This window comes from Alosa pseudoharengus, unplaced genomic scaffold (assembly GCF_046254945.1).
Source record: "Alosa pseudoharengus isolate Yale_2024_CS ecotype anadromous, Long Island Sound unplaced genomic scaffold, YU_APseudo_1.1 YU_APseudo_1.1_scf_16, whole genome shotgun sequence".
NCBI lineage: Eukaryota > Metazoa > Chordata > Actinopteri > Clupeiformes > Clupeidae > Alosa > Alosa pseudoharengus.
The window spans coordinates 22,576,465-22,599,878 of NW_027468630.1; the positions used below are offsets into that span (position 1 = coordinate 22,576,465).

Sequence of the window (23,414 nt, forward strand, 5' to 3'; positions counted from 1 at the left end):
GTGTGTTGTGGTGTGTGTGTGTGTGTGTTGTGTGTGTGTGTGTGTGTGTGTGTGTGTCTGAGTGTTGTGTGTGTGTGTGTCTGTGTGTGTGTGTGTGTGTGTGTGTGTGTGTGGGTGTGTCTGTGTGGTGTGTGTGTGTGTGTGTGTGTGTTGTTGTGTGTGTGTGTGTGTGTGTGTGTGTGTGTGTGTGTGTGTGTGTGTGTGTGTGTGTGTGTGCCTATGGATATTTGAGAAAGGAAGATTGCCAGACTAAGGGGACTGTGTGGGAGTATGTTTAGTGCAGTTGTGGTGTGTGGATGTGTTTGTGTGTGTGTGTGTGCCTGTGTGTGGTTGAACTAATGATTATGAAGTTGCATGTTTTGCTTAGTTGATAATGAAACAGATTAAATCTGATGGAACATCAACCACCTCTATCAACACTTCCTTTCTCTGTCTCACTCACAATACACTCACACTCTCACACACACACACACACACACACACAACACACACACACACACACACACGACACACACACACACACACACACACACACACACACACACACACACACACACACACACACAACACACACACACACACACACACACACACACACATAACTAAATTAAACATACTCCCACCCTCTCTCATACTTACTCTCACACTCTCTTTCTCACAAATATCTAAATATCTGCACTTCTCTATTGCACATTCACACCCAAACAGACTAATACTCGTAGGCGTGCACACACACACACAACACACTCGCACGCACACACCGCACACACTCCATGGTGTTTGGCGTGCTATGTGGCCCAGCGAGACGGGACGTGGCGCTGGGGAGGAAAATGAAGAGAAACACAGCGGCGCTACCCTGCCTGCTGAGCCCAGCGCACAGAGGCCACGGCAGCCCACGGCCCTCATCTCTCCTGCACAGCACGCCCAGAGAGAGAGAGAGAGAGAGACGAGAGAGAGAGAGAGAGAGAGGGGGGGGGGGAGAGAGAGAGAGAGGGAGGGGGAGAGGAGAAAGAGGAAGAGGGAGAGGGGAGAGAGATGAGAGAACGACGGGAGAGGGAGAGGGACGAGAGAGAGAGAGAGGGAGACAGAGAGAGTGAGAGATAGAGAGAGAATGAGAGAGAGAGAGACAGAGAGAGAGAGAGAGAGAGAGAGAGTGTTCTTGCTGCGGTAAGAGGGAGAGGGAGGATGAGTGAGAGGTAGGGAGAGCGAGAGAAGAGAAGTGATTAGGAAAGAACAAAAGAACACAAGACAAGCAGACAGGTAAGACAGACTGACCTGTCCATGGGGAGCGGGAAGTGTGTGTGATTGTGAGTGTGTGTGTGTGAGACAGAGTGTGTGTGTGTGTGTCAGTGTGTGTGAGACAGAGAGAGAGAGAGAGAGAGTGTGTGTGTGTGTGACAGAGAGAGAGTGTGTGTGTGTGTGTGTGTGTGTGTGTGTGTGCTATAGACTGATGAGAGGGATGGATGGAGAGAGAGAAGAGACAGACTGTGGTCCTGAAGAGCAAGAGAGCGTGTGTCAGAGAGAGAGAGAGAGAGAGAGAGAGAGAGAGAGAAATAATGGAATCGGCCGAACTCCTCTCCCCGCCTATCGTGCCACAGACAGTGAGGACCATCGCCTGTGACAGCCCAACAAAAGCTGACACGTGTATCCTCCCTCTCTCTCACTCCATCTCTCTTTTCTCTCTTTCTTTCTCTCTATCCCTCCATCTGCGTATTCACTCTGACAGCCATACAGACTCTGGCACGTGGAGTGGGAGAGGGAAGAGGGAGGAGAGGCAGAGGAGGAGATGGAAGGGAAAGATGAAGAGAAGAGGAAAGGAGAAGAGAGAGAGAGAGGCACAGCACAGAGGGTATGGGCTTTATCTCTGCAGCAAGACGCACGAGGAATAGAGAGGGACGGAGGGAGGAAGGGGAGAGGAGGAGAGGAAGAATGGATGGAAGAGAGAAAGCAAGAGAGGAGGAGAGGAGAGAAGTGCAGAGAGGAGATGGGTGTTATCTCTGCCGCGAGACACCCGCAAGTCTGGGAGCCCCTGCCACGAGATAACCCATGTTCTCCATTACAGACCCCAATCCGTCTTAATGTGTGTGTGTGTGTGTGGTGTGTGTGTGTGTGTGTGTGTGTGTGTGTGTGTGTGTGTGTGTGTGTGTGTGTGTGGTGCTGTCAGTCATTTAGATGAAGGCATAATTATAGAGAACACAAAGGCTTGTGAGATCGGGAGACTTTGCCTGTGCACATCGCATACACACGTGCAAGTCCCCCTCCCCTCTCACGCCTGCCCGCACACGCACACACACACACACGTCATATACAAAGGCCAGACACACAACCACACACCCTCACACACATTATGAAATAAGAGGACATTTTCTCTCTGATCATGTCCCATTGACAGGAACATCATAGACTGGATAAGATAAGATGAGATAAGATAAGATGGGCCTTTGTGTCTGAAATAGCTCCTTATTCTCTCTCTCCCACTCCCAATCAGAGGGGCATCTAGTCCAGGAGTTTAGGTGGCAACGCTGGTGCCAGTGTCCAGCCACTGGCATCAGTCACTGTGGGCCGTTACCCCAAAAACCCAAAAAGCGCCAGGCTCGCTGCATGGCAGTCAAGGCGCCCAACGCTACAGGATACTGTACTTGTGTCCCACCTGTGCAAGCACACACCTGTGCAAGGACAAGTGAGCCGGCGCGAGTCAAGAGGGACGCTTAAGCTGTGATGGGCAGGTCAAGCTCAGGTTAGGAAAACCATCTAGCCAACCATCCGGTCAAGAGTCTCAGTCTCAAAGCACTGGACTGCTGGGAGATGCTTGATGAGCACCATGCCCATGGAGTAATGGAGGGGAGAGAGTGTGTTTGGCTTGGTTGGCTGCGCGGGTGTGGAAGAGTGTGTGTAAACGGAGGTGGTGTGTGGTACCTGTGCGTCCCCAGGCTTGCTCAGGTAGATGGCACTCTTGGTGCAGGTGTCGTCCAGACACACGGGCAGCAGGTGGTCCTGGAAGCCATCGCCATCTGAAGAGGAGGAAGAGGAGGAGAATGTTAACAGGGAACGACAAGACAAAGACACATAGAAGAACGATGAGAGAGAGAGAGAGAGAGAGAAGCCAATGAGCAAGAAATGAGTAGCCCAGCCATTTCAGTGATGCTGGTCTACACACACACACAACACACACACACACACACACACACACACACACACACACAGCTGTTTACCGAGTAAAGCTCCCACATGAAGCACATTAGGATTCAGACCGAGTTCCAGAGGAGCCGGAGTAGGGAACAGGGACAGAGAGAGAGAGAGAAAGAGAGAGAAAGAAGAGAGAAGAGAGAGAGAGAGAGAGAGAGAGAGAGAGAGAGAGAGTGTTTGGGGGTGCAAAAGAGAGAGGAAGGGAAGAAAAGAGTGACGAGGAAGAAAAGATAGGAGCAGCAGTGTCAGGGTAAAGGGGTGATGGCATAGTGACATCCCTATTGGCATGCAGAGTACATGACCTATTTAGTTTGAATGTGTTTGTGTGAGTGTGTGTGTGTGTGTGTGTGTGTGTGTGTGAGCGTATGTGTGTGTAGGCCTCAATAACGATGCAAATGAGAGGCTTCAGCCATAGAGACACAGAGGGAAATCACACACACTGGGAATGCATGCAGTGCATGCCATTACATCTCTCTGACACTGACAGACACACACACACACACACTGACACACACACACACACTCTGTTTGCTGTTATATCGCATATCCATGACACTGGTACTGCGGTTCAGATAAGGCTGCCCAGTTGCATTGTAACAATTTCAGGTATAGCAGATTTATGTGTGTAGGTGTGTGTGTCTGTGAAATTGCTTGCCAACAGACCCACAAACTTAAAAAACACACATACTATCGCACACATACAAACACACAGTCAAAACTGAAAGGCCACGAATCAGGAAAATAACCATCTTCAACATGTGACTGCTGGCAGACAACCAGGCACCAAGAAAGCAGGTGAACACACATACACACGCGTTATGGTGGGTAGGTGTATGGGGCCTTCAATGGTGGGTAGGTGTATGGGGCCTTCAATTCTAAACAAATGAGCCCCTACTCATCCCCCGACATGATCAGGCCAATAACCAGTCATCGCTCAGAAGTTGGCATCTGTGATGTCCACTGAGACTTCAGAGGGTATCCATGGTAACTCTTGCCATCTCCTATATGCAGTCCTGATTTAGGCCGGACACAGACACACACACACACACACACACACACACACACAGCATAGGAAGAGATGATTGGTTGATTGTGAAGAGAGGCCAGTAAGGAACACTGAGAACGAGTGAACGAGTGAAGATGGAGGAGCGACGAAAGAAGCATTAGAAAAAGACGAGAAGAGGACGAAGGAGTGAGCTGTGCTTATTCACCCTGCAAGCCCCACACTGTGTATGCCATCGCAAAAACAACATCAGTGCCACTAACACTCGACAGCGCTGAGCGCAGGTTACAGAAATTCAGAACGAGGCAGAGGTATCTGGTCATTGTCATGGACGTGTGCACTAGTTTAGCAGAGAGGGGAAAAAGAGATTCGTCAATTTCCTCCTATCTTTCCCTTCATGACATCCCCTGTGTGATGGGCGGGAAAAAAAAGGATAAAAGAAGACGCTGAACGGGAGTCGGAGAACAGGTTATAAACGTCACGTCTCATTATGTTTGATGTTGGTGATGTAAAAAAAAGAATAATGAAATAATAAATGCCTTCATATATTTCTCCTGACAGCACACAGCAGCCTTCTGTCGCTCATGTGCCTGTTAATGAAGCATTAGAAAAGGAGAGATGGAGAGAGAGAGATGTATTTGCGACCAACTGTGCTGGCATGTTTGTCCCTTTCACTTTTTCATAGGGAGACAGAGAGAGAGAGAGAGAGAGAGAGAGAGAGAGAGAGAGAGAGAGAGAGAGAGAGAGAGAGAGAGAGAGAGAGAGCGTTTGTGTGTGTGTGTATATCTGTGTCTGACATGGGTGTGTTATTGGCACGCCCGAGACAGATGGAGGTGTTTTGTCTGGCATATGTTGCGCATCCATTACGCCGTCTCTGTGGAGAGGGGCACACAAGATGGCGCGGCGGAGTCAGAAGCGGGGTGACTGGCGGGTTCAGCTCAACTGGGACTGGCTTAGGAGACGACAGCACGGCCAGAAAAACAACAGAAAACATCATACAATACAAACCGCATGCTCTCCTGTGCATCCAATACAGGATATTCCAGCAGCAGTGTTGCAAAAGCTGGACACGCGCTCGTGTGATAACGGCTGCCGCGTGAGGTATGAATCATTCACAGATTTGGTGGATGCCACTCTGGGTGCTGAATTGGAGCGACCAGTGTGACGGCCATTTCAGGCTAACGTGCAAACAAAAGCTTCAAACAGCTCTGAACAAGTTTGTTTTAATGTATTAACATTATAATAAGATTAATAAATACAATGCAGACAACACGTAGCGGGCACTTCTCTTTTGCACAAAAAGCGCTAAAAGTGAACCTACTGCGGGTGAAAGCAGCATCCTGACTCACGACCCCTGATCTGCAGTCTGACCTCAATGCTTCAACAGTCAAGAATGTGAAATCCTCCATTTCCTGAAGGAAGGCTCTACCTCATCAGTAACTGTCAGTGGAACATTCTGCTCATTCATTATATAAGCTGGCTGGAGTGCTCTATTGTAAACATTCTTGTTTATACCTCAGTAACAAATTAAGAGCATTATGGGCATTACACTATGAGGACAAGACAAGACAAAGAGAACTAATGGCTCTACTTTAATCCGATTGAGTCTGCATGTGACTCATACTGAACAGAGCAGCACAGTGTGTGTGTGTGTGTGTGTGTGTGTGTGTGTGTGTGTGTGTGTGTGTGTGTGTGTGTGTGTGTGTGTGTGTGTGTGTGTGTGTGTGTGTGTGGGTGTGTGGGTGTGTGTCTATTATGTGTATGTGTATGTTTGTGTATGTTCAAAAGTGGACATTGGACTGTTTTTCCCCCCCTTCTTTTTGTTAATGCTGATGAACTGATCAGAAACTTCTTAAGCGACCAAAAAGAAAAGCTGTACATATGTATTTATGTGCAGGTGCTGGGTCTATGTTGTGTACCCAAACCCATTAACACTGTGTTCTAGGACTGCTCCCACAGTCAGAAAACGGTGTGTTCTCTGGGTGCTGCAACCTAAGGGCACTCATGTGCCTGTGTTGCCGACGACAATATGCTCTGCCGTTAGTGCAGCCAGGGGAAACAGAGTAATCAGATGCAGTCACACAGCTCAGCAATGTCATTAGCGGACTACAGCCCCTCCTGTCAGGCGGTAGACAGCCACAGCACAGAGAACATTTATGTATGAACGTGCACATGCATGTGAGAGAGACTGTGTGTGTGTGTGTGTTTGTGTGTGTGTGTGTGTGTGTGTGTGTGTGTGTGTGTGTGTGTGTGTGTGTGTGTGTGTGTGTTTTCATATGTCAGCTTGTGAGCACATGCTTATGAAAGTCAATAACTGACTGGCCATTGCATCTGTAACTACATACTTTTATCTGTAGTTAAGGATTTGTTTTCTTTGTGTGTGTGTGTGTGTGTCAGTGTTTACATGCCAGCTTATAAGCACTGTGCAACCGAATATCCGTATTTGTCTGTCTATGCCTCTCTGTGTGTGCTTTTGTGTACTTGGCAAGTTTCTTTGCTTTTGTGCATGTGTGAGGGAATGACAGTATAAGTACGTGTGTGCATGTCAGAGTATGGAAATTGTCTGGATGTGTGTGTATGTGTGTGTGTGTGTGTGTGTGTGTGTGTGTGTGTCATGTTGCTCTCAGAGGAAGGTCACCACTTCGTATCTGTGATCTGTCAGTGCAGAGCAGAGGCAAGGGGGAGCACAACCCAAACCTGACAGCATGCGGTGTGATCAGAATAACTGCCACCACCCAGTAACACGCGCGCGCACACAACACACACACACACACAAAAACCAACCATGAAACACAGGTACAGAGCAACACACATAAAGACGAACACCCAACCTTCCCTGGCCCGCCACCACAACCACACACACACACACACACACAGACACACACAGACACACAGACACACACACTCTCTCTCACACACACACACACACACACACACACACACAGACACACACAGACACACAGACACACACACTCTCACACACACACACACACACACACACACACACACACACACACACACACACACTTTGACATGCCACACGCCTCCCGCGCTCTTCCCCTCTCTACATTCCCTCTTATCTCCTCCCAATGTCTCCCTCTGCCAGGATGTGACTCCATTTCTTTCTCTCCCTCTCTCTATTTCTCGCTCATCCCTCTATCCTCACTCTGTTCTCACTGTGTGTCACTCCCTCATGCCCTCCCATCTAAATTCTCTCTTTTTTTTTATCTCCACCCTCCTTCTGTCTACTTCGCCTTTTACTTCTCTCCTTTCACTTTTCACAAACATCTCTTCATTCCACCTTCCTTTCTAACCCCATCATGCTCCTGCCTGCAAAACTTTCATCTCTCTTTGTGTGTGTGTGTGTGTGTGTGTGTGTGTGTGTGTGTGTGTGTGTGTGTGTGTGTGTCTGTGTCTCTGTGTCTCTCTCTCTATCTCTCTCTCTCGCTCTCTACAATAGTAATAATAATAATAAGGAATAATAATAAGGAAAACAACACCTGGCTGATTAAATGAACAGAAAAAAACAAAACAATGGATTATTATGTTATTGATCATGTAACATGGGCTGTCTACTTCCCCCAGCAGGAATGATTTCAGAGAAATTCAGGACAGATATCTCCGATTTTAGTAAAATATTCTTCCCTTATAACTTTGTATCTTTTGCATTCAGTAAGGAAATGCTGTTCATTTTCTACTACATTACCGCAGTCAGCACACATCCGGGGCCAGCCAGGTTTGCCTGTGTCGCCTCTTTTCTATAGCAAGGCTATGGTCGCTGAGCCTGTACCTTGTCAATAGCTTTCTATGTTTATAATTTTGAATTTGAGTTAAATATGGTGCCAATTTGTAATCAGATTTTATTCATTTAAATACATTGAGTTTACTTATTTGTTTAATTTTATCCCTCCAATTGTTAATATAATTTTTTTTCAAGTTTTTTTCTAATTGTTTTAATTTTGAAGCAATGGTTGAGAGTCAATTTTGTTCAGGCCATGTTTTTCAATTAGGTAATCTAGGGGATTCTTCTCTGGGTTTCCATCCCTCAGCTGGGCAGCAGTGTTGTGGTATCTGCTTGGTTCACTGTGTTTTAGGTGATACCAGAAATTTGCCGCTCTTTTGTGGATATTGAGAAGGAGAGGGAATCTTCCTAATTCAGCTCTACAACCCAATTCCTGTTCACTTCTAATATATTTTTGCAGAACTCTAAATGGAATATTTCGGGCTGGCTTTTGTCCCGAAGTATCCAAATTGTTTTTATATTTGATGCCCCAGATCTCACTCCCATATAATAAGATTGGTTTAATTACAGAATCAACATTTTTTAACCATATTTTTAATGGGGGATTGTATTCAATTAATGATTTTCTTAAAATGTAATATGTTTTTCTTGCCTTTTCTGTTAAATCTTTGATTGCTTTGTCAAATTTTCCAGTATATGAGATTACTAATCCTAGATAACAATAATGTTTTACTTGTTCTATTGATTGTTTGCCGATTGTGAAATGGTAATTGTTAGATGTTGATTGTTTTTTTTTGGAAGATCATAATTTTTGATTTTTCATGATTGATTGGTAGGGCCCAAGTTGTGCTATCTATCTCTCTCTCTCTCTCTCTCTCTCTCTCTCAAACTGAGTGGTGCTTTGAGAATGGGAGAGAAGCACTTGCTTAGTTTTACTTATTTAGTTTTGTTTATTTAACTAGCTCTCAGAGGTCAAATCTGCTGCTTTCCTCCTCTTTTCTCACAGTATTTCTTGTCACTCGATCCCGCAACTGCTCTTGATCAAACCTGTACAGTGTGTGTGTGTGTGTGTGTGTGTGTGTGTGTGTGTGTGTGTGTGTGTGTGTGTGTGTGTGTGTGTGTGTGTGTGTGTGTGTGTGTGTGTGTGTGTGTGTGTGTGTGTGTGTGTCTGTGTGTGTGTGTGTGTGTGTGTGTGTTAATTAGGTAGTGATATTCAAATGGATTTCTAAGGGAAAGAGCTGATGGTGGAATATAAGCAGAGCCAAGGTCACCAGGCTTTTGAAGACGAGACCCAATTATAAAACACTTCAAAATGCCTTGTGCGCCCTGTGTGTGTGTGTGTGTGTGTGTGTGTGTGTACGAGTGTGCATGCATGCATGAACACAATCTGTCCACAAATGCATGTCTGTGGGGGTGTTCATGTGAAATAGGGATGCAAGTGTGTGTGTTTGCGATGAACAAGTGTTAGGTAAGAGTGATTCATCAGGCCTGCCGTGTCCTTGGCCGCTGTTTGGGCCATGCTTTCCCCATTATAACACACTTCACACCACAGACTGCTGGAGGCCAGGTGATGGGACTGCTCCCCTACAACCAGTGGGTCTCTCTCTCTCTCTCTCTCTCTCTCTCTCTCTCTCTCTCTCTCTCTCTCTCTCTCTCTCTCTCTCTCTCTCTCTCTCTCTCTCTCTCTCTCTCTCGTGTGTGTATGAAAGAGAGAGCATGAGTGTGAGTGTATGAGAGAGAGACTGTGTCTGTGTGTGTGTGTGTGTGTGTGTGTGTGTGTGTGTGTGCGTGTGCGTGTGTGTGTGCGTGTGTGTGTGCGTGTGCCTTCTCATTCCCTACACTCAGGGCCTGTCAGAAGCAATCTCCCGTGGAGAGCGGGAGCAAGGCGCACGGCTCCATCCAGCTGATAATCAGAGAGCCTAAGTCACTAAAACACACACTGCTCTTTATTAGCTCAGACAGATGAGAGGGACAGGGGGAGGAAGGGGAAAGGGAGAGAGAGAGAAGGAAAAGGGAAACAAAGAAAAAAAGATATTGTGTATTAGGGTCTGTGTGTGTGTGTGTATGTGTGTGTGTGTGTGTGTGTGTGTGTGTGTGTGTGTGTGTGTGTGTGTGTGTGTGTGTGTGCGTGTGGAAGATATGAAGTGAAAAAGGAGTGAGAGAACAGTATGGTGGAATAGATGAAGAAGTGAAGAGTGAAGGACATCAGCGAGGAACAGAGGGAAAGACTCTAGGAGATCACACTGCATTAAATGAGACTGCGCTCTCCTGCTGCTAACATGATGGCCACCACACCATCCTTCACAAGCACACTGCAATTGGTGCGGGAAAGATAGGGACATCCTGTGTCTCTGAATATACACTATGTACTTTGCGTGTGTGTGTACCGTATGTGTGTGTGTGTGTGTGTGTGTGTGTGTGTGTGTGTGTGTGAGTCTCTCTCTCTCTGTGTGTGTGTGTGTGCAGTGACTGATTTGACTAGGCAGGGTGTTTGTGACACTGAGCGAGACTCTAACACTCTCCCATGTCTAATTCCAGTCTCATAATCATTAATCACCAGAACTCAGACAACACATGTCTGACTCCTCTCTCTCTCTATCTCTCTCTCTCTGTCTCTCTCTCTCTCATCTCTCACTCCCTCCATCTTGCTTGCTCTCTCAGTCTATCACTCTGCTCTTTTAGTACCTGATGATCTTACCATACCTCTCCATCCTTCTCTCACTCCATTTCTCTAAATTAGTCGCTGTTTGCTTTCTCACTTCATGTCTCTTGCTCTCTCTCTCATTCTCTCTCTCTCTCTCTCTGCAATAGCACTTCACTGTTTTCCTCCACCTCTCTCTCTCTCTCTCTTTCTATCTCTCTCTAATAGCAATTCACCATTTGCCTCCATCTCTCTCTCTCTAATAGCACTTCATCGTTTTTCTCCACCACTCTCCCTCTTCTCTAAGATACCATTTTCCCCTATCTGCCACCCCTCCCTCCCTTACTCCCTCTCTGTCACTTTGCTGTCATTTGGTGCCTTGGATTGGAGATGACCTGATGTCGGCTGGAGTGTTTGAGTTTGGGCACACTTCACTGTAGCGGTATGGAGAAGAGATTTAAAGGAGCGTATGTGTGGGTGTGTGAGGGAGAAAGTGTTTGTGTGTGTGTGTGTGTGTGTGTGTGTCCAAGAGATGCACGCACGCACGCACGCACGCACGCATGCATGCACACACACATGCACACACACATACATACTTCTGACTTCAACAACATGCAAAACAATACCATCAGCCCACTGTAGCACGTAACAGTTGTCACCTGAACTTCACGCTTGGGGCAGCCGTGGCCTACTGGTTAGCGCTTCGGACTTGTAGCCGGAGGGTTGCCGGTTCGAACCCCGACCAGTAGGCACGGCTGAAGTGCCCTTGAGCAAGGCACCTAACCCCTCACTGCTCCCCGAGCGCCGCTGTTGTTTCAGGGCTGTGCTGGGATTAGGGTTGCAAAGGGGCGGAAAATTTCCGGAATTTTTCCGGAAACTTTCCATTGGGTTAAGCCTGGGAATTTTGGAAATATTCCAAATTGGAAACTTTCATGGAATTAAAGGACATTATGGGAATTTATGGGAATTAATGGGAATTAACAGGAATTACCTGGGAATTTGGGGTAATTCATAGAAACTGTTTCATTTACATTAACATTTTGATTAGTAATAAGCAATATGATTTCTTTGTTCGTATTTTTCGCTCAGCTTAGCATACAAAACTAGCTAGCATGCTAGCGGGAATCCCATTCTCTGCCTAAGGTTTACTAGCATGCTAACCTAGAAACACTGAAACCACTGAACTGCCCAAGATACACCACGCCATTCAACAACAAAATCTGATTGGTTGGAACATTGACTGACTATCACTTTGTCCAGTCAGAATCCCAGAAAATTAGCCTGGCGGGCCATCCTATATCATTGAAATGTATAGTCTGGAATCGAGCCATTCACCTAGCTTAATCCAAGGGGCGGGCAGAGAATTGTCTTTCAAACTGCCTTGGCATGCAATAGGCCAGCGCTACGACCATATCCGTATCCAGTCGGCAAAACGGCAAATACATCCTTCTTCGAAAGGAATGACTTAAGTGCATTGTGTTGCTCAACTTTCAAAGAAAAGCACAAGTCCAACTCCTCCAAAGTTGACGCCAACGCCGATTCAAACAACCGCTCTTCGTTCGCCATAGCCACCTTCCTTGTTGTTCACCGTCGCAGGACTGTCGTTATCCTGTTAAGCCCGCCTTAAGACTCTCTAACAAAATAGAGCACTGTGATTGGATAACATCCACGGTGTTAGCCAATAGAAATTCCTATGGTTTGCTACTAGACGTACAGGCTGAGCAAATTAATTTGCCGCCGCTAGGGTGCGTCTAGATTTCTAGGCTACCAGAAAATGGTAAAACAATTTTTAAAAAATCAGACAGGCAATATGAGCATATATGGTTATTATGAGTTATGGTTAGTATGATCTTTGGACCTTTAAGATTTATTGTCACATTGACATGCAAACAATGAAGGTCCCCTTGAATCTTGGCCAAATGAATAGCTGGATATCTCAATATTCTGTATATACTTTAATCCTTACACTGGCTTCTAATAAGTCATAGAACTAACTTTCAACCTTATGTTTATAAATCATAAAATGAGACAGGAAAAATAATCTCATATACGGCAAGTTTTAGCCGCACACATCTCCTCTCAGATCGCTGGATAGAAATCTGTTAGAGATAAGCAAGGTAAGACACCATTAGCTGCTGCTCAGCTCTGGAACCAGCTGATGCTTTTTGTTAACTGATCAAATGCATGGTTTCTCCTGTCATTTTAGCTCTTCCAGTGATGAAATTTAGTTTGTTTAATCTCTTATTATTTAATCTCTTTTTATTATATGGTCTTATAACTGCACATTAGCAAAGCCCTTTGAATTAGCTATGAGCATGAATTGTACTTTAGAAACAAACGTGCCTTGTCTTGCCAGTGCAATAATACAAACCACTCTCCATACTTACTGTAAGTTAATCAATATGGAAAACAACACCATACAAGACTAAAAACTGATCACAGGAAAACTGACAGAGAGAGAGAGAGAGAGAGAGAGAGAGAGAGAGAGAGAGATGTCTGGAAATAGATGATGAGAGTGTTTAGCTGCGATGAGGAAGGATAGAGCTGCTTACTAATGAGCTGCTGAGCAAATTAGGACAGGTCTGCTCATCCCCTGTTGCTGTATAAGAAAGTTGGAAGAAAAAGGGAGACAGTAGAGGGAGAGAGGTGTATATATGAAGGAAAGAGAGACGTGAAAGAGAATGAAGGAGAGAGTGAGATAGAGCAGTGTTTCTCAAAGTGTGGTCCGGGGACCACTGGTGGTCCGCGAGCTATCCCTAGTGGTCCGCAAGTAGATGTGGTAAAATATAATATAGATGAGTTGTTTGCAATATTGAACCTACTTGTATAATAAATCTACACAGTTCTGCAACACTGCCTATGTAAGCTATGCCAGTTTAAATCATATGAATCCTCTGACACAATAATTAAGGTGATTCAATGAGTAGGCCTACTGTGTAACATAGGTTCCTAGTGAAGTACTGTAGGTTTACTCTCTTTTTTTTGGTAGGTGGTCTGTGAGGTTTTTCTTTATTGGTTAAGTGGTTCTTGGTCTGACAAAGTTTGAGAAACACTGAGATAGAGCGATGACTCTGACGCCCATGCAGCTCGCTGACCTCCAATTCACTCCCCCACAGTTACAGTGAAAGAGGAGATGTTTCCATAGTAGTGAAATTGAAAGAACAGAGGAAAGGAGGTAAACGTTGAGTTTTGAACAAAAGGCCAGGCTTCAGAGAACAACACACAAGCATATGCACACACATGCACACACTTAACAGAAACTCATTACATGTTTCCATAGTAGTGAAAATGAAAGAACAGAGGAACGGGGGGGAAAGGTTGAGTTTTTAACAAAAGGTCAGGCTTCAGAGAACAGCACACAAATATTATCTCTCTAACACTCTCTCTCTCTCTCTCTCTCTCTCTCTCTCTCTCTCTCTCTCTCTCACACTCACACACACAAAATCATTACAGGTCATTTGATTTGACTTCTTGCATCATTTAGGGCCCACATGAAACGCAACTGCTAGTGTCCCTTCTTTAATCCCTTTAGGAGAGGGCAAATTTGTTTTGTAAATATTTAATGGCTAGCCATGAATGTTGGATGACTAAATCTGGCAGGATGTAGGTCTTCTTATGACACACACACACACACACACACACACACACACACAAAATAGAACCAACTTACCAAAGTCAACAAACGAGGACTGTCCCACTCTCTTGGCGTTGTCTGGCGCCTTGCGGACACTTTCACTTTCACTAAAGTTCCCATCCTGACGAAAAACAAACGAGGAAGAAAGGTTCAAAACAACAGATCTTTCCAATTTAGAACATAATCCACCAGCATATGCTTTACTTAAACACTGCAAAACATATACCCACTACAATCATAAACACTGCAAAACATATACCCATTACAATCACGCTGAATACTGAAAAGGGTTTACACAATCAAATTTCTAATTCCAGTCCCCTAATGTAGGGGTATTCAACCGGAATAAAGCAGAGGGATACATTCCATTTCATATTTACATTCCATTACATTACATACATTACATACATTACATTTCCATTACATTTAGACCACAGCAGGCTTACTTCTGCACAGGGAATTCAAATTTAAGTATTCACGTTTGAGACCTATCGTTACAATGACTGCCTTCATCTAGTGCACTATAAAGTATGCATATGAAATACATATCCTGGATATACTGTATTGTGAAATGCAAAGCCCCACTGAGTTTACCTTATTTTGCCCTGAGGAAAACTTGCAAAGTGCACAACGACTTGCACGTGTGTAGTCTAACCGTATTAAACAACAAACTGAAGTCCTCAACTGACTGCTGCAACTGCCGTCTACAGAAAGCATGCATTGCATGTATAATTTATGCTCTTATATCTTTATTTTCATCTAGGCAAACCTGAGGTATGCCCGTTCACTTCACAAAACACTGCATACAGTACTGAATTGCCATGCAGCAGCGATGCTCTTCATAATGGCTGATTGACAGAAGAGGAAAGAGGGTGGGTATTGACAGGGTGAGCTGACGAACACTTGCAGATGGAGTGGGCGTTCTGCAGAGCCCCATGTGCTGGCCCTGTAGGAGGGGAGAGGAGCGGTCAGAGCCTTTCTACTGAGCTGACAGGTGCAGCGGGAGACTCACTGGCTCATTGGGGGTTCCAAGGCAGGAGGGAGATTTGATAGGCCGGCAGGGAGTCTGTGGGCGGGGTATGAAGGGTGAGTCACAGGGAGGGGAGGAGGAAGTGTGTGGGCGGAGCAGCAGGGGTCAGAAGGGAGAGCAGGTGGGGGGTTAAGCGCAGCGTGGCAGCCGGTTGGCACCGTGCCGCCCGACCTGGCAGCTCCAGCGGGAGGGCAGAGGAGGAAATTACAGAGGAGCGGAACTGAAGCTGATGCACATCCCTCTCACACACACACACACACACACACACACACACACACACACACACACACACAATCACACATACACACACGCGCACACACACGCACACACACAAACAGAGAGAGACACACACACACACACACACAGACAGACACACACACACACACACGCACACACACACGCACACACACACACACACACACGCGCACACGCACTATGTGTGGCACAACGAGTGGTCAGTCGCCTCACACAGTAGGGGCATGGATAATGGGAATACTGGCTTACATATAGATTTGATAATGACCATCTGAAGTCCAGGGACTATCAAGTGTGATTACGCAGTGGGGGAGACAGCAGGAAGACATGGGAGAGACAGAGAGAGGAGGAGAGGCTAGAAGGATGATGGAAGAGGAGGAGGAGGGGATGACACACACACACACGCACGCACACACTGAACCCACTGAACACCGCACTTTAACAGCAGCAGATAGGGAAAATGGGGTGGGATACTTCCATCCACTCCGCTCTGCACACACAGCAGCACCGGCAGTCAATGAGCCTTTCTTCCCTTTCCAACCACTATACCCCTTTCCTCTGCCCCCCCCCCCCCCACACACACACACACACCATGCTCATGGTCGATGCCGATCATTTTGATGGCCTCTGAGAACCTTTCCTGGTGGCTGGCTTCCTTGTGGAAGTTTTTTTTTCTGTTGTTTTTTCTTTCTTTCTTTTGGCCGGGGCTTGACGGAGGTGTCTCCTCCCCACTCGCCTCGGCTCCACTCTAATTACCTGGAGCGGGGCGGACAAGAGATGCTCACCCCCGCTGGCTCCTACCGACACTCGCACTCAAAATGGCTGCCGCGCCGGTAATTGCGCTCATTAAGTCGGATGGGAGTTTTTAAGAGTGGGGCTGGCAAGACACACAGCGCAGAGAGAGAGGAGAGAGAGAGAGAGAGAGAGAGAGAGAGAGAGAAAGAGAGAGAAGAGAAATTGTGGGTAGAGAAAAAAAGAGGCAGAAGGGAAGAACAGACAGAAAGGAGGAATAGAGGTAAAGATAAAAGATAGACAGCAGAGGAGTTTCAATCCCATTACTTTTGATTTTACAACACATAATACCTCTCAAGATGCTTTACTTTACTGGAACTGGATTCCGCTAGAACTAAGCACTAACGTGGCAAGAGCAAGGAAAAACTCCCTTAGAGGAAGAAACCGAAGGGGGGGGGGGTAGAGGGATGAGGGATGAGGGAAAAATAATGGGAGGAGAGAAAGCTACAGACAGAGGAGACAAGAGGAGGAGAGAAAGCTACAGACAGAGGAGAAGAGGAGAGAAAGGGGCCAGGATAGAGGAGAAAGATGCAAGGAACCGAGAGAGAGAGAGAACCGAGCGAGAAATGAGAAGACAAGCGTAGTATGGTATGCTATAGTAGAACATATGGGAGCTCAATATGGAACTATTACAAGCTTAGCAACACCAATATTTTAGAGACGTTTTAATAAAATCTATGCTGGCCAGAAATTCAAAAATGCTCAAAAAACTTTCAAATTTAAAAACTTAGACAGGATGGGGGAGGTAAGAGAGTGATTTCCTATCTCTCCTATTCGTATCCCTTTATTGCTAGTGTATCACCACATATCAGCTATTCGTATCCCTTTATTGCTAGTGTATCACCACATATCAGCTATTCAGTCTTCAAGGGTCGCTCATGATATTGATTCATATATTTGAGCAATTACTGAATCCTTATGAGAGGTTAATGACGCGGCGCACATTGGGAGAGAGATTGACTCAGAGTGACCCCAATCTGATCCAGTGGAGGGAGGTGAAGAGGGAGGGGTGGAGAGAGAGAGAGATGGAGAGAGAAGGGTGGATAGAGAGAAAGGGAGGGAGAAAGAGAAAGGGTGGGGGGTACAGGGTATTAGTCATCAGTCTCCGTGTGACACCTGCCTACAGGAACTCAAATGCCAAGGTCAATGAAAGAGGGCAATTGGAAACTGATGTTTCTCTCTCTGTCTCTCTCTCTCTCTCTCTCTCTCTCTCTCTCTATCTCTGTCTCTCTCTCTCTGTCTCTCTCTCTCTCTGTAGTTCTTTGCATGGCTGTGGGCACAAATACATACAAGTCATCTTTAAAACTTTCAGTGAGACAACTGACAAAAAGTAAATAAAGAGGTAGGGGTGAAGTCTTAATCACACCCATGTGATCCCAGTACGAAGTGTATGCTGGTAGTGCGTCAGTGAACCATAATGACATCTCATCTCACTGCAGTGGGCCATAAGATCACACATCTGCCCTAAAGAGAGATTTTCATTCTTAGCACGGAGGGGCAACGGGGAGATGGGAAAGGTCCAATAATACTATTGAAGCTTTGTGAAACACTGAGGGCCAGATGTACTAACACGTTTGCGCCCACTTGAGGCGTATGTTTCGCAACGTGCGTGTAAAATCATTGCGAGGTACTGTATGTAGCTACAAAACAGGCCGCAATGATGTAAAAGCGCAAACTGCCTGTCGCGGGAGCTGAACATGGCTAATTGCGTTTTTCGTGTCATGCATATGCATTCATGGGAGGATCCAGGGGAAAGTGGGGGTTTAGCGTAAAAAGATGGGAAGGGAAGCGTAAAGAGCGCCTAGTTATGTATTCCGCGGTATTAGTCCGGTGGACAGCCCATAGAGCCCCATTGTGGACCCGGAAATGTTGAGTACACCAACGTTTTATGATGGAAATATATAGTATGGGTTCCCAGCATGCAGAAACTGCAGGATGCTAATTTGCATATGTTGGGCAATTTGTGTAATTGGGCTAATTAGCATAAATTAGCATAATCACCTATATTGATCATATTATAAGACCTGCTTGGCCAAAATGGTCAATGATAGTATGTTTTTAGGGGTTACTGGAGATGCTGAGTCCATATCTGACATTTTCAAGATTCAAAATCACTATTTTAACTTGGTTTGGTCACGTTTTTACTCTCATTAAGCTGATTTTTTTGGTCCAATTTAGACAGATTTTTGGAGGATAGGGCTGTAGCGATATACAGTAGGGCTGTAACGATACACCAACCTAAAAATTCGATTCGTATCACAATTTTTGACCGTTGACCCACGGTTTGATACGAACCTCGATTTTTTTGGAGGGGTCGGGCTAGACATTTCAATAGCCTACCTTAGAACACCAGAGGATTACAATATAATATATCTGTATTATTTTATATCCTGATATTAAAAGAGAGAATACTGAATGTCTGATATTTATGACAGCACACGTTATGCAGATTAGCCTATAGCTTAGGCCTACTATTTCTATTACAACTCTACCACATTCAGCTGTCTGGTTGAAGCCTGGAAATATTGTACACAAAGAAGCATAGTTGGCTAGCTTATCATAGTCTACTGATTCGACTGTTAAGTTTCCTCATGTGTGTTTAAGGTAATACTCTTCTCGTAGGGACAAGCCCTTTTGGGAAACATTGGTATTGAGATGATCACTCAACTTGAATGCAAGAGCTTTAACAAATATGTGCAGCATGCTAATGATGCTAAGCAGATTTAATAGTGTAATGATTGATGAGACAGCGTTGTCTAATCAAAAGCTTTATTAAAGGAGAATTCCGGTGTGATTTTGACCTAACGTGTTTTGAAACATGATACCGAGTGTGAACGTATGTCTCATAGCCCATCTCGGCTTGTCCCCTGCACTCCGAAATCTGGCACTAGTTAGCCGATGCTACCAACAAGGCGGTCAATGGTGGTGCCTCGGCATCGGCATAGCCATGCAAATAAATCACTGTTTTACACCATTTACAAGGCTCAATGTATCTCCACACTTCATTGGTAGACTTCCAAGGGCCCTGACATTTAAAACGAGACATTGAGAACTTTGAAAAAGCACTGGTAGTTTACTTACAAGACGATTTATACAGACAGTATCTTCTCGAGGTTTAGCGTTTGCAGCCATCTTGAATTTAGTCACGATAAGTCGAGCGACGAGTAAGAATGAACAGGTATGATAAGGGATCAGATTCCAAAAATAATTCCGTGGAAATGCATGGATTCCAGTTGTTCCACCAGAAACTGTAATCCATGCATTTCCATGGAATTATTTTGGGGTGCACACACCGCAAGAGCCCTACTCACCCAGGGGAACCACAACCACCAGCAGCCCAATGCGGGTAGTGCTGGCAGTCACCTGGCCTGTCGCCGCTCGTCCCCAGCTCCCTTCAGAGAACACCCTCAGGTCGCACTTTCGCAGTGTGCACCACCACAACGTTCCTCCAACACCTGGCGGGGCCTAGCCTCCACTGGCACAGACTCCCCACCACTGAACACCATAACTGGTACCGCACCTCCAACGCTCTGCTCCGTCGTCTTGCCAGTCGAGGCAGCAGACTTCAGTTGCATCGTAGCCGGACCATGCTGCGCAATCGTGCTACAGCTATCGACGTTGGCGTCCCTCCTCTGCTGCCTCATCGCATAGCAGTCCTCCGCTGCTCCCGGCCGTTCCACTCTGCCACGGTTGCGCCAATGCCTAGACCTTCTCTCTGGCTCGTGCCATCGGATTTCACACAACAAACTTTTTTCCCCTTATTTTTCTAAAGACCGCCGGCGAACAGGCCAACAAGAACAGGCACCCGCACAGCATGGTGCCTCCCACACACACCCAAAGGCTTAGAGTTCCGTTTTTTTAAAGGGCCCTTCCGCCGGAGCTGCCCAACCGTCGTGCCTCAAACGGCTCCGCCAACCGTCCATCATCAAGGCACCACCTCCTTGCCGCTCCACCTCTTCTCTGCTCCGCAGACAGGGCCACCGCCAACTCCAACCTAAAGCTGCCTGGCGGGGGCAGGGGCTCAAGGTCTTCTCACAGTGAAGTCAGCGCCCAGGTCGGCGTCACCACCTCATCTTCCAAGGCCCGCTCTCCCGGTCGCGTGAAGCCCTTCTCCGCCGTGTCCACTGCATCGAGATCCTCTTCAGGCTAGCACCGTAGCCAGGCCCAGGCGACGGCTGGTCTCCTCCCGTGGCTTCTACTGAAGGCCTCTGTAAGCTTCTTAGTACCCCTTACAAGGGCTCTCTTCGGATCCTTTTGCTTGGGCCTCCACCTAGCGGTGAGCATGGACGGATTATGACCTTTGGGCCCCTGGGCCCAGATGTATTAAGGGCCCCTCACTAATTGTCGCATGTGGAAGGGGGCTTTGGGGGTCCTTCCTCAGAAATGTTTTAATTTGTTTGATGTGATTTCCTGTATACTGGTGCATTTTGGGGATGGACTAAATTCAATCAGATTCATACACCATACATCCTGATGTGTTGATATTGAGGCAATGATTTCATGCAAAGGCTTGGGCTTCAGGGCCCCCTGACCCTGGGCCCGGTAGGCCCGTGCAGTAATTCATCCCTGGCGGTGAGGCCTCCCACTCCCGGCTCCTCCTATCTACAGGTGCTGCTTTGGAAAGCAGCAGACCGCCCTGATCCACCGGCTGTGGATATCACAGCGTTTGGATGGAGTAAGAAGACAGGTATGAAGAAAGGAGAGGAACTTGCCCACCCTCGATTCAAGTCCTGTTGCTCCTGCTGATTTGTTAGATGTTATCAGCAGTAACTGCAAAGCTGGGTTAAAACTGTGTATACATGTATCTGGAAAGTGCAGCTGTGCAGCCGCAGGCCTGGCCTGTACTAATTATTGTTTCTGCAAAGGCAGTGATGTTACATGTTGCAATATATATATATACACAGCTAAAAGAGCAGAAGGACAGGGATGAAGAGTCTGGAGAAGATGGCGACAGGACAACGGATGAGGGCAGTGAGGAGTAGTAGAGGCTAGTTCTTCCCTTTGTTACTCAATTGTGAGTCACAGCAGAGGGCCAGTGAATAGCTATTCCCAAAATTATTGTGGAATTCAGAAATAACTTGAAATTATTCCTGAACACTGAACATTTTTATCCTCCAAAAATCCGTCTAAATCGCCCCCAAAAACTCAGCAAAATCAGCTTAATGAGAGTAAGAACGTGACCAAACCATGTTTAAATAGTGATTTTGAGTCTTGAAAATGTCAGATATGGACTCAGCATCTCCAGTAACCCCTAAAAACATACTAACATTGTCCATTTTGGCCAAGCAGCTCCTATAATATGATCAATATAGGCAATTATGCTAATGTGTGCTAATTAGCGTAATTACACAAATTGCCCAACATATGCAAATTAGCATCCGGCAGTTTCTGCATGCTGGGGACCCATACTATATATTTCTATCATAAAACTTTGGTGTACTCAACATTTCCGGGTTCACCTTTCTGTCTACTAGACTATATGTACAAAGACTGCTCCTGAAAGCGCACGTCTATTCTGCGCCTAAATACTTCTAAATACTTCGCCTTGTAAAAGCAGGTGTTAATCCAAATTGCAGTTCAATGCATCAATAAGAGAACCTTTCAAAGACAACAGAATCGCTTTTTAGAGCACCAGTTTTGTAAGTATTTGTACTATCAAAAGCAACCTTAACTTTCGTTGGCCTTTTGAATGTCTTACTTTCACTTTCACGTCATTCACTTAAACTTTCCTACTTGCTAGATTTGACCAATTTTCCATAGCCTACGTGCACAAGTACTTTGAGTAAAACTACTGATCTTCATTATCTCCCTGCTTGTTGACATCTTATCGTGTATGGTATAATTTCATAATCGCTAAACGTTTGATTCTTTTTAATGTTGTCATCAGTTAACTTCATTCAACTGCGCTTGTATAGGCTCTGCCATTCAGTTGTGGACGTTCGTAAATTGCGTTTATGGGCGGAGAAAGGCAGAGAAAAGCGCAGTTTACACTAGTTTGATAAATACGACGGAAACTTGGGTCTGACAGCGTTCGCAATATGCGGTTTGTCCACGCTACGTTGGCAAATGTACATCTGGCCCTGAGAAACATTGCCACACATCAGGAAATGGAAAGCGATAAATAGTGGAATTCCATGTTAAAGGATGCACATTTCAAGTGGTTGTAATGTATTGTTTTTTTTTAAATGGAATGTTTTAAAAATGACTCCGCACAGTACTGTAAATGTCCTGCAGTTTCTCCTTGTGAACACACTGTCTCATCTACGATCTTTCAAACTGAATCTGGAATGATTGGAGTGTCCATCATTATAGTTTTAAACAGCCTGATACTTATGCACATATACGTGAGGTGATAATGTAATAAACAAAACATTGAATTTAATTACTGACTCGAAAAGCTGTTTTACACCTGCTAAATGAAATACAGACACAATATAATGCAATTTGCACATTATTGCAATGCAATTGCATCTTTGAAATGAGTGAAAATGTCAAGAAGACTGACCAGCCACGGTCAAATAACAGTTTGTAAGAAACACAAAGTTCTGTAGGCAAGTAGTTTAGTTCTGCATTCCAGTCCAGCTGGATTTTAGCATTAACACTGGTTTAACCGTCATGACTGACCCATTACCACAGCTCATGACTGACACATTACCACAGCTGAGGAACAGTACACACATATAGAACTGAAATGAAAGTGGTGATATCCCTATGAACCATCGTTTCCCAACCTTCCGGACCATGTGGGGTCGCCTGAAATTCAAATGGGATCGTCTGAGATATTAGGTATCTTACAATTGACCAGTACATTACATAAAACATATATATTGAATAAAAAAAAAAGAAAAAGCCCATGATATCCAAGTTAAGTAACTAATCTGATCCTTCATTACAATCTAGCTATGTAAAAATAAACGTAGACATACCGCATGAGATCATCATGGATAATAATGCTTGACCAACGTTCCAAACAAAGTAGCAAAACAACAAGGCAAGCTAGTCAAACAAACAAATTAGCTTATAGGACATTTGGGGAAAATACCGCTTTGAACTGGATGTTACAGCAGAGATTAAAAATGCGCTCTCTCTTTCACAACATGTTTTGAATGATTGGGGTCGCCAACGTTTTGT

General features: G+C 45.5%; 1 protein-coding gene across 1 annotated transcript in view; it reads right to left on the minus strand.

The window, feature by feature from the left end:
- Positions 1 to 23,414, minus strand: part of itfg1 (integrin alpha FG-GAP repeat containing 1) — a 163,049-nt gene that overhangs the window by 109,802 nt on the left and 29,833 nt on the right. Inside the window, exons 8-9 of the mRNA XM_076287477.1 lie at positions 14,243 to 14,327; positions 2,917 to 3,011 (exon numbers count right to left, since the gene is read on the minus strand). Of these exons, the coding sequence (XP_076143592.1) occupies positions 2,917 to 3,011; positions 14,243 to 14,327 (180 nt within the window). The remainder of the gene's footprint in view (positions 1 to 2,916; positions 3,012 to 14,242; positions 14,328 to 23,414) is intronic.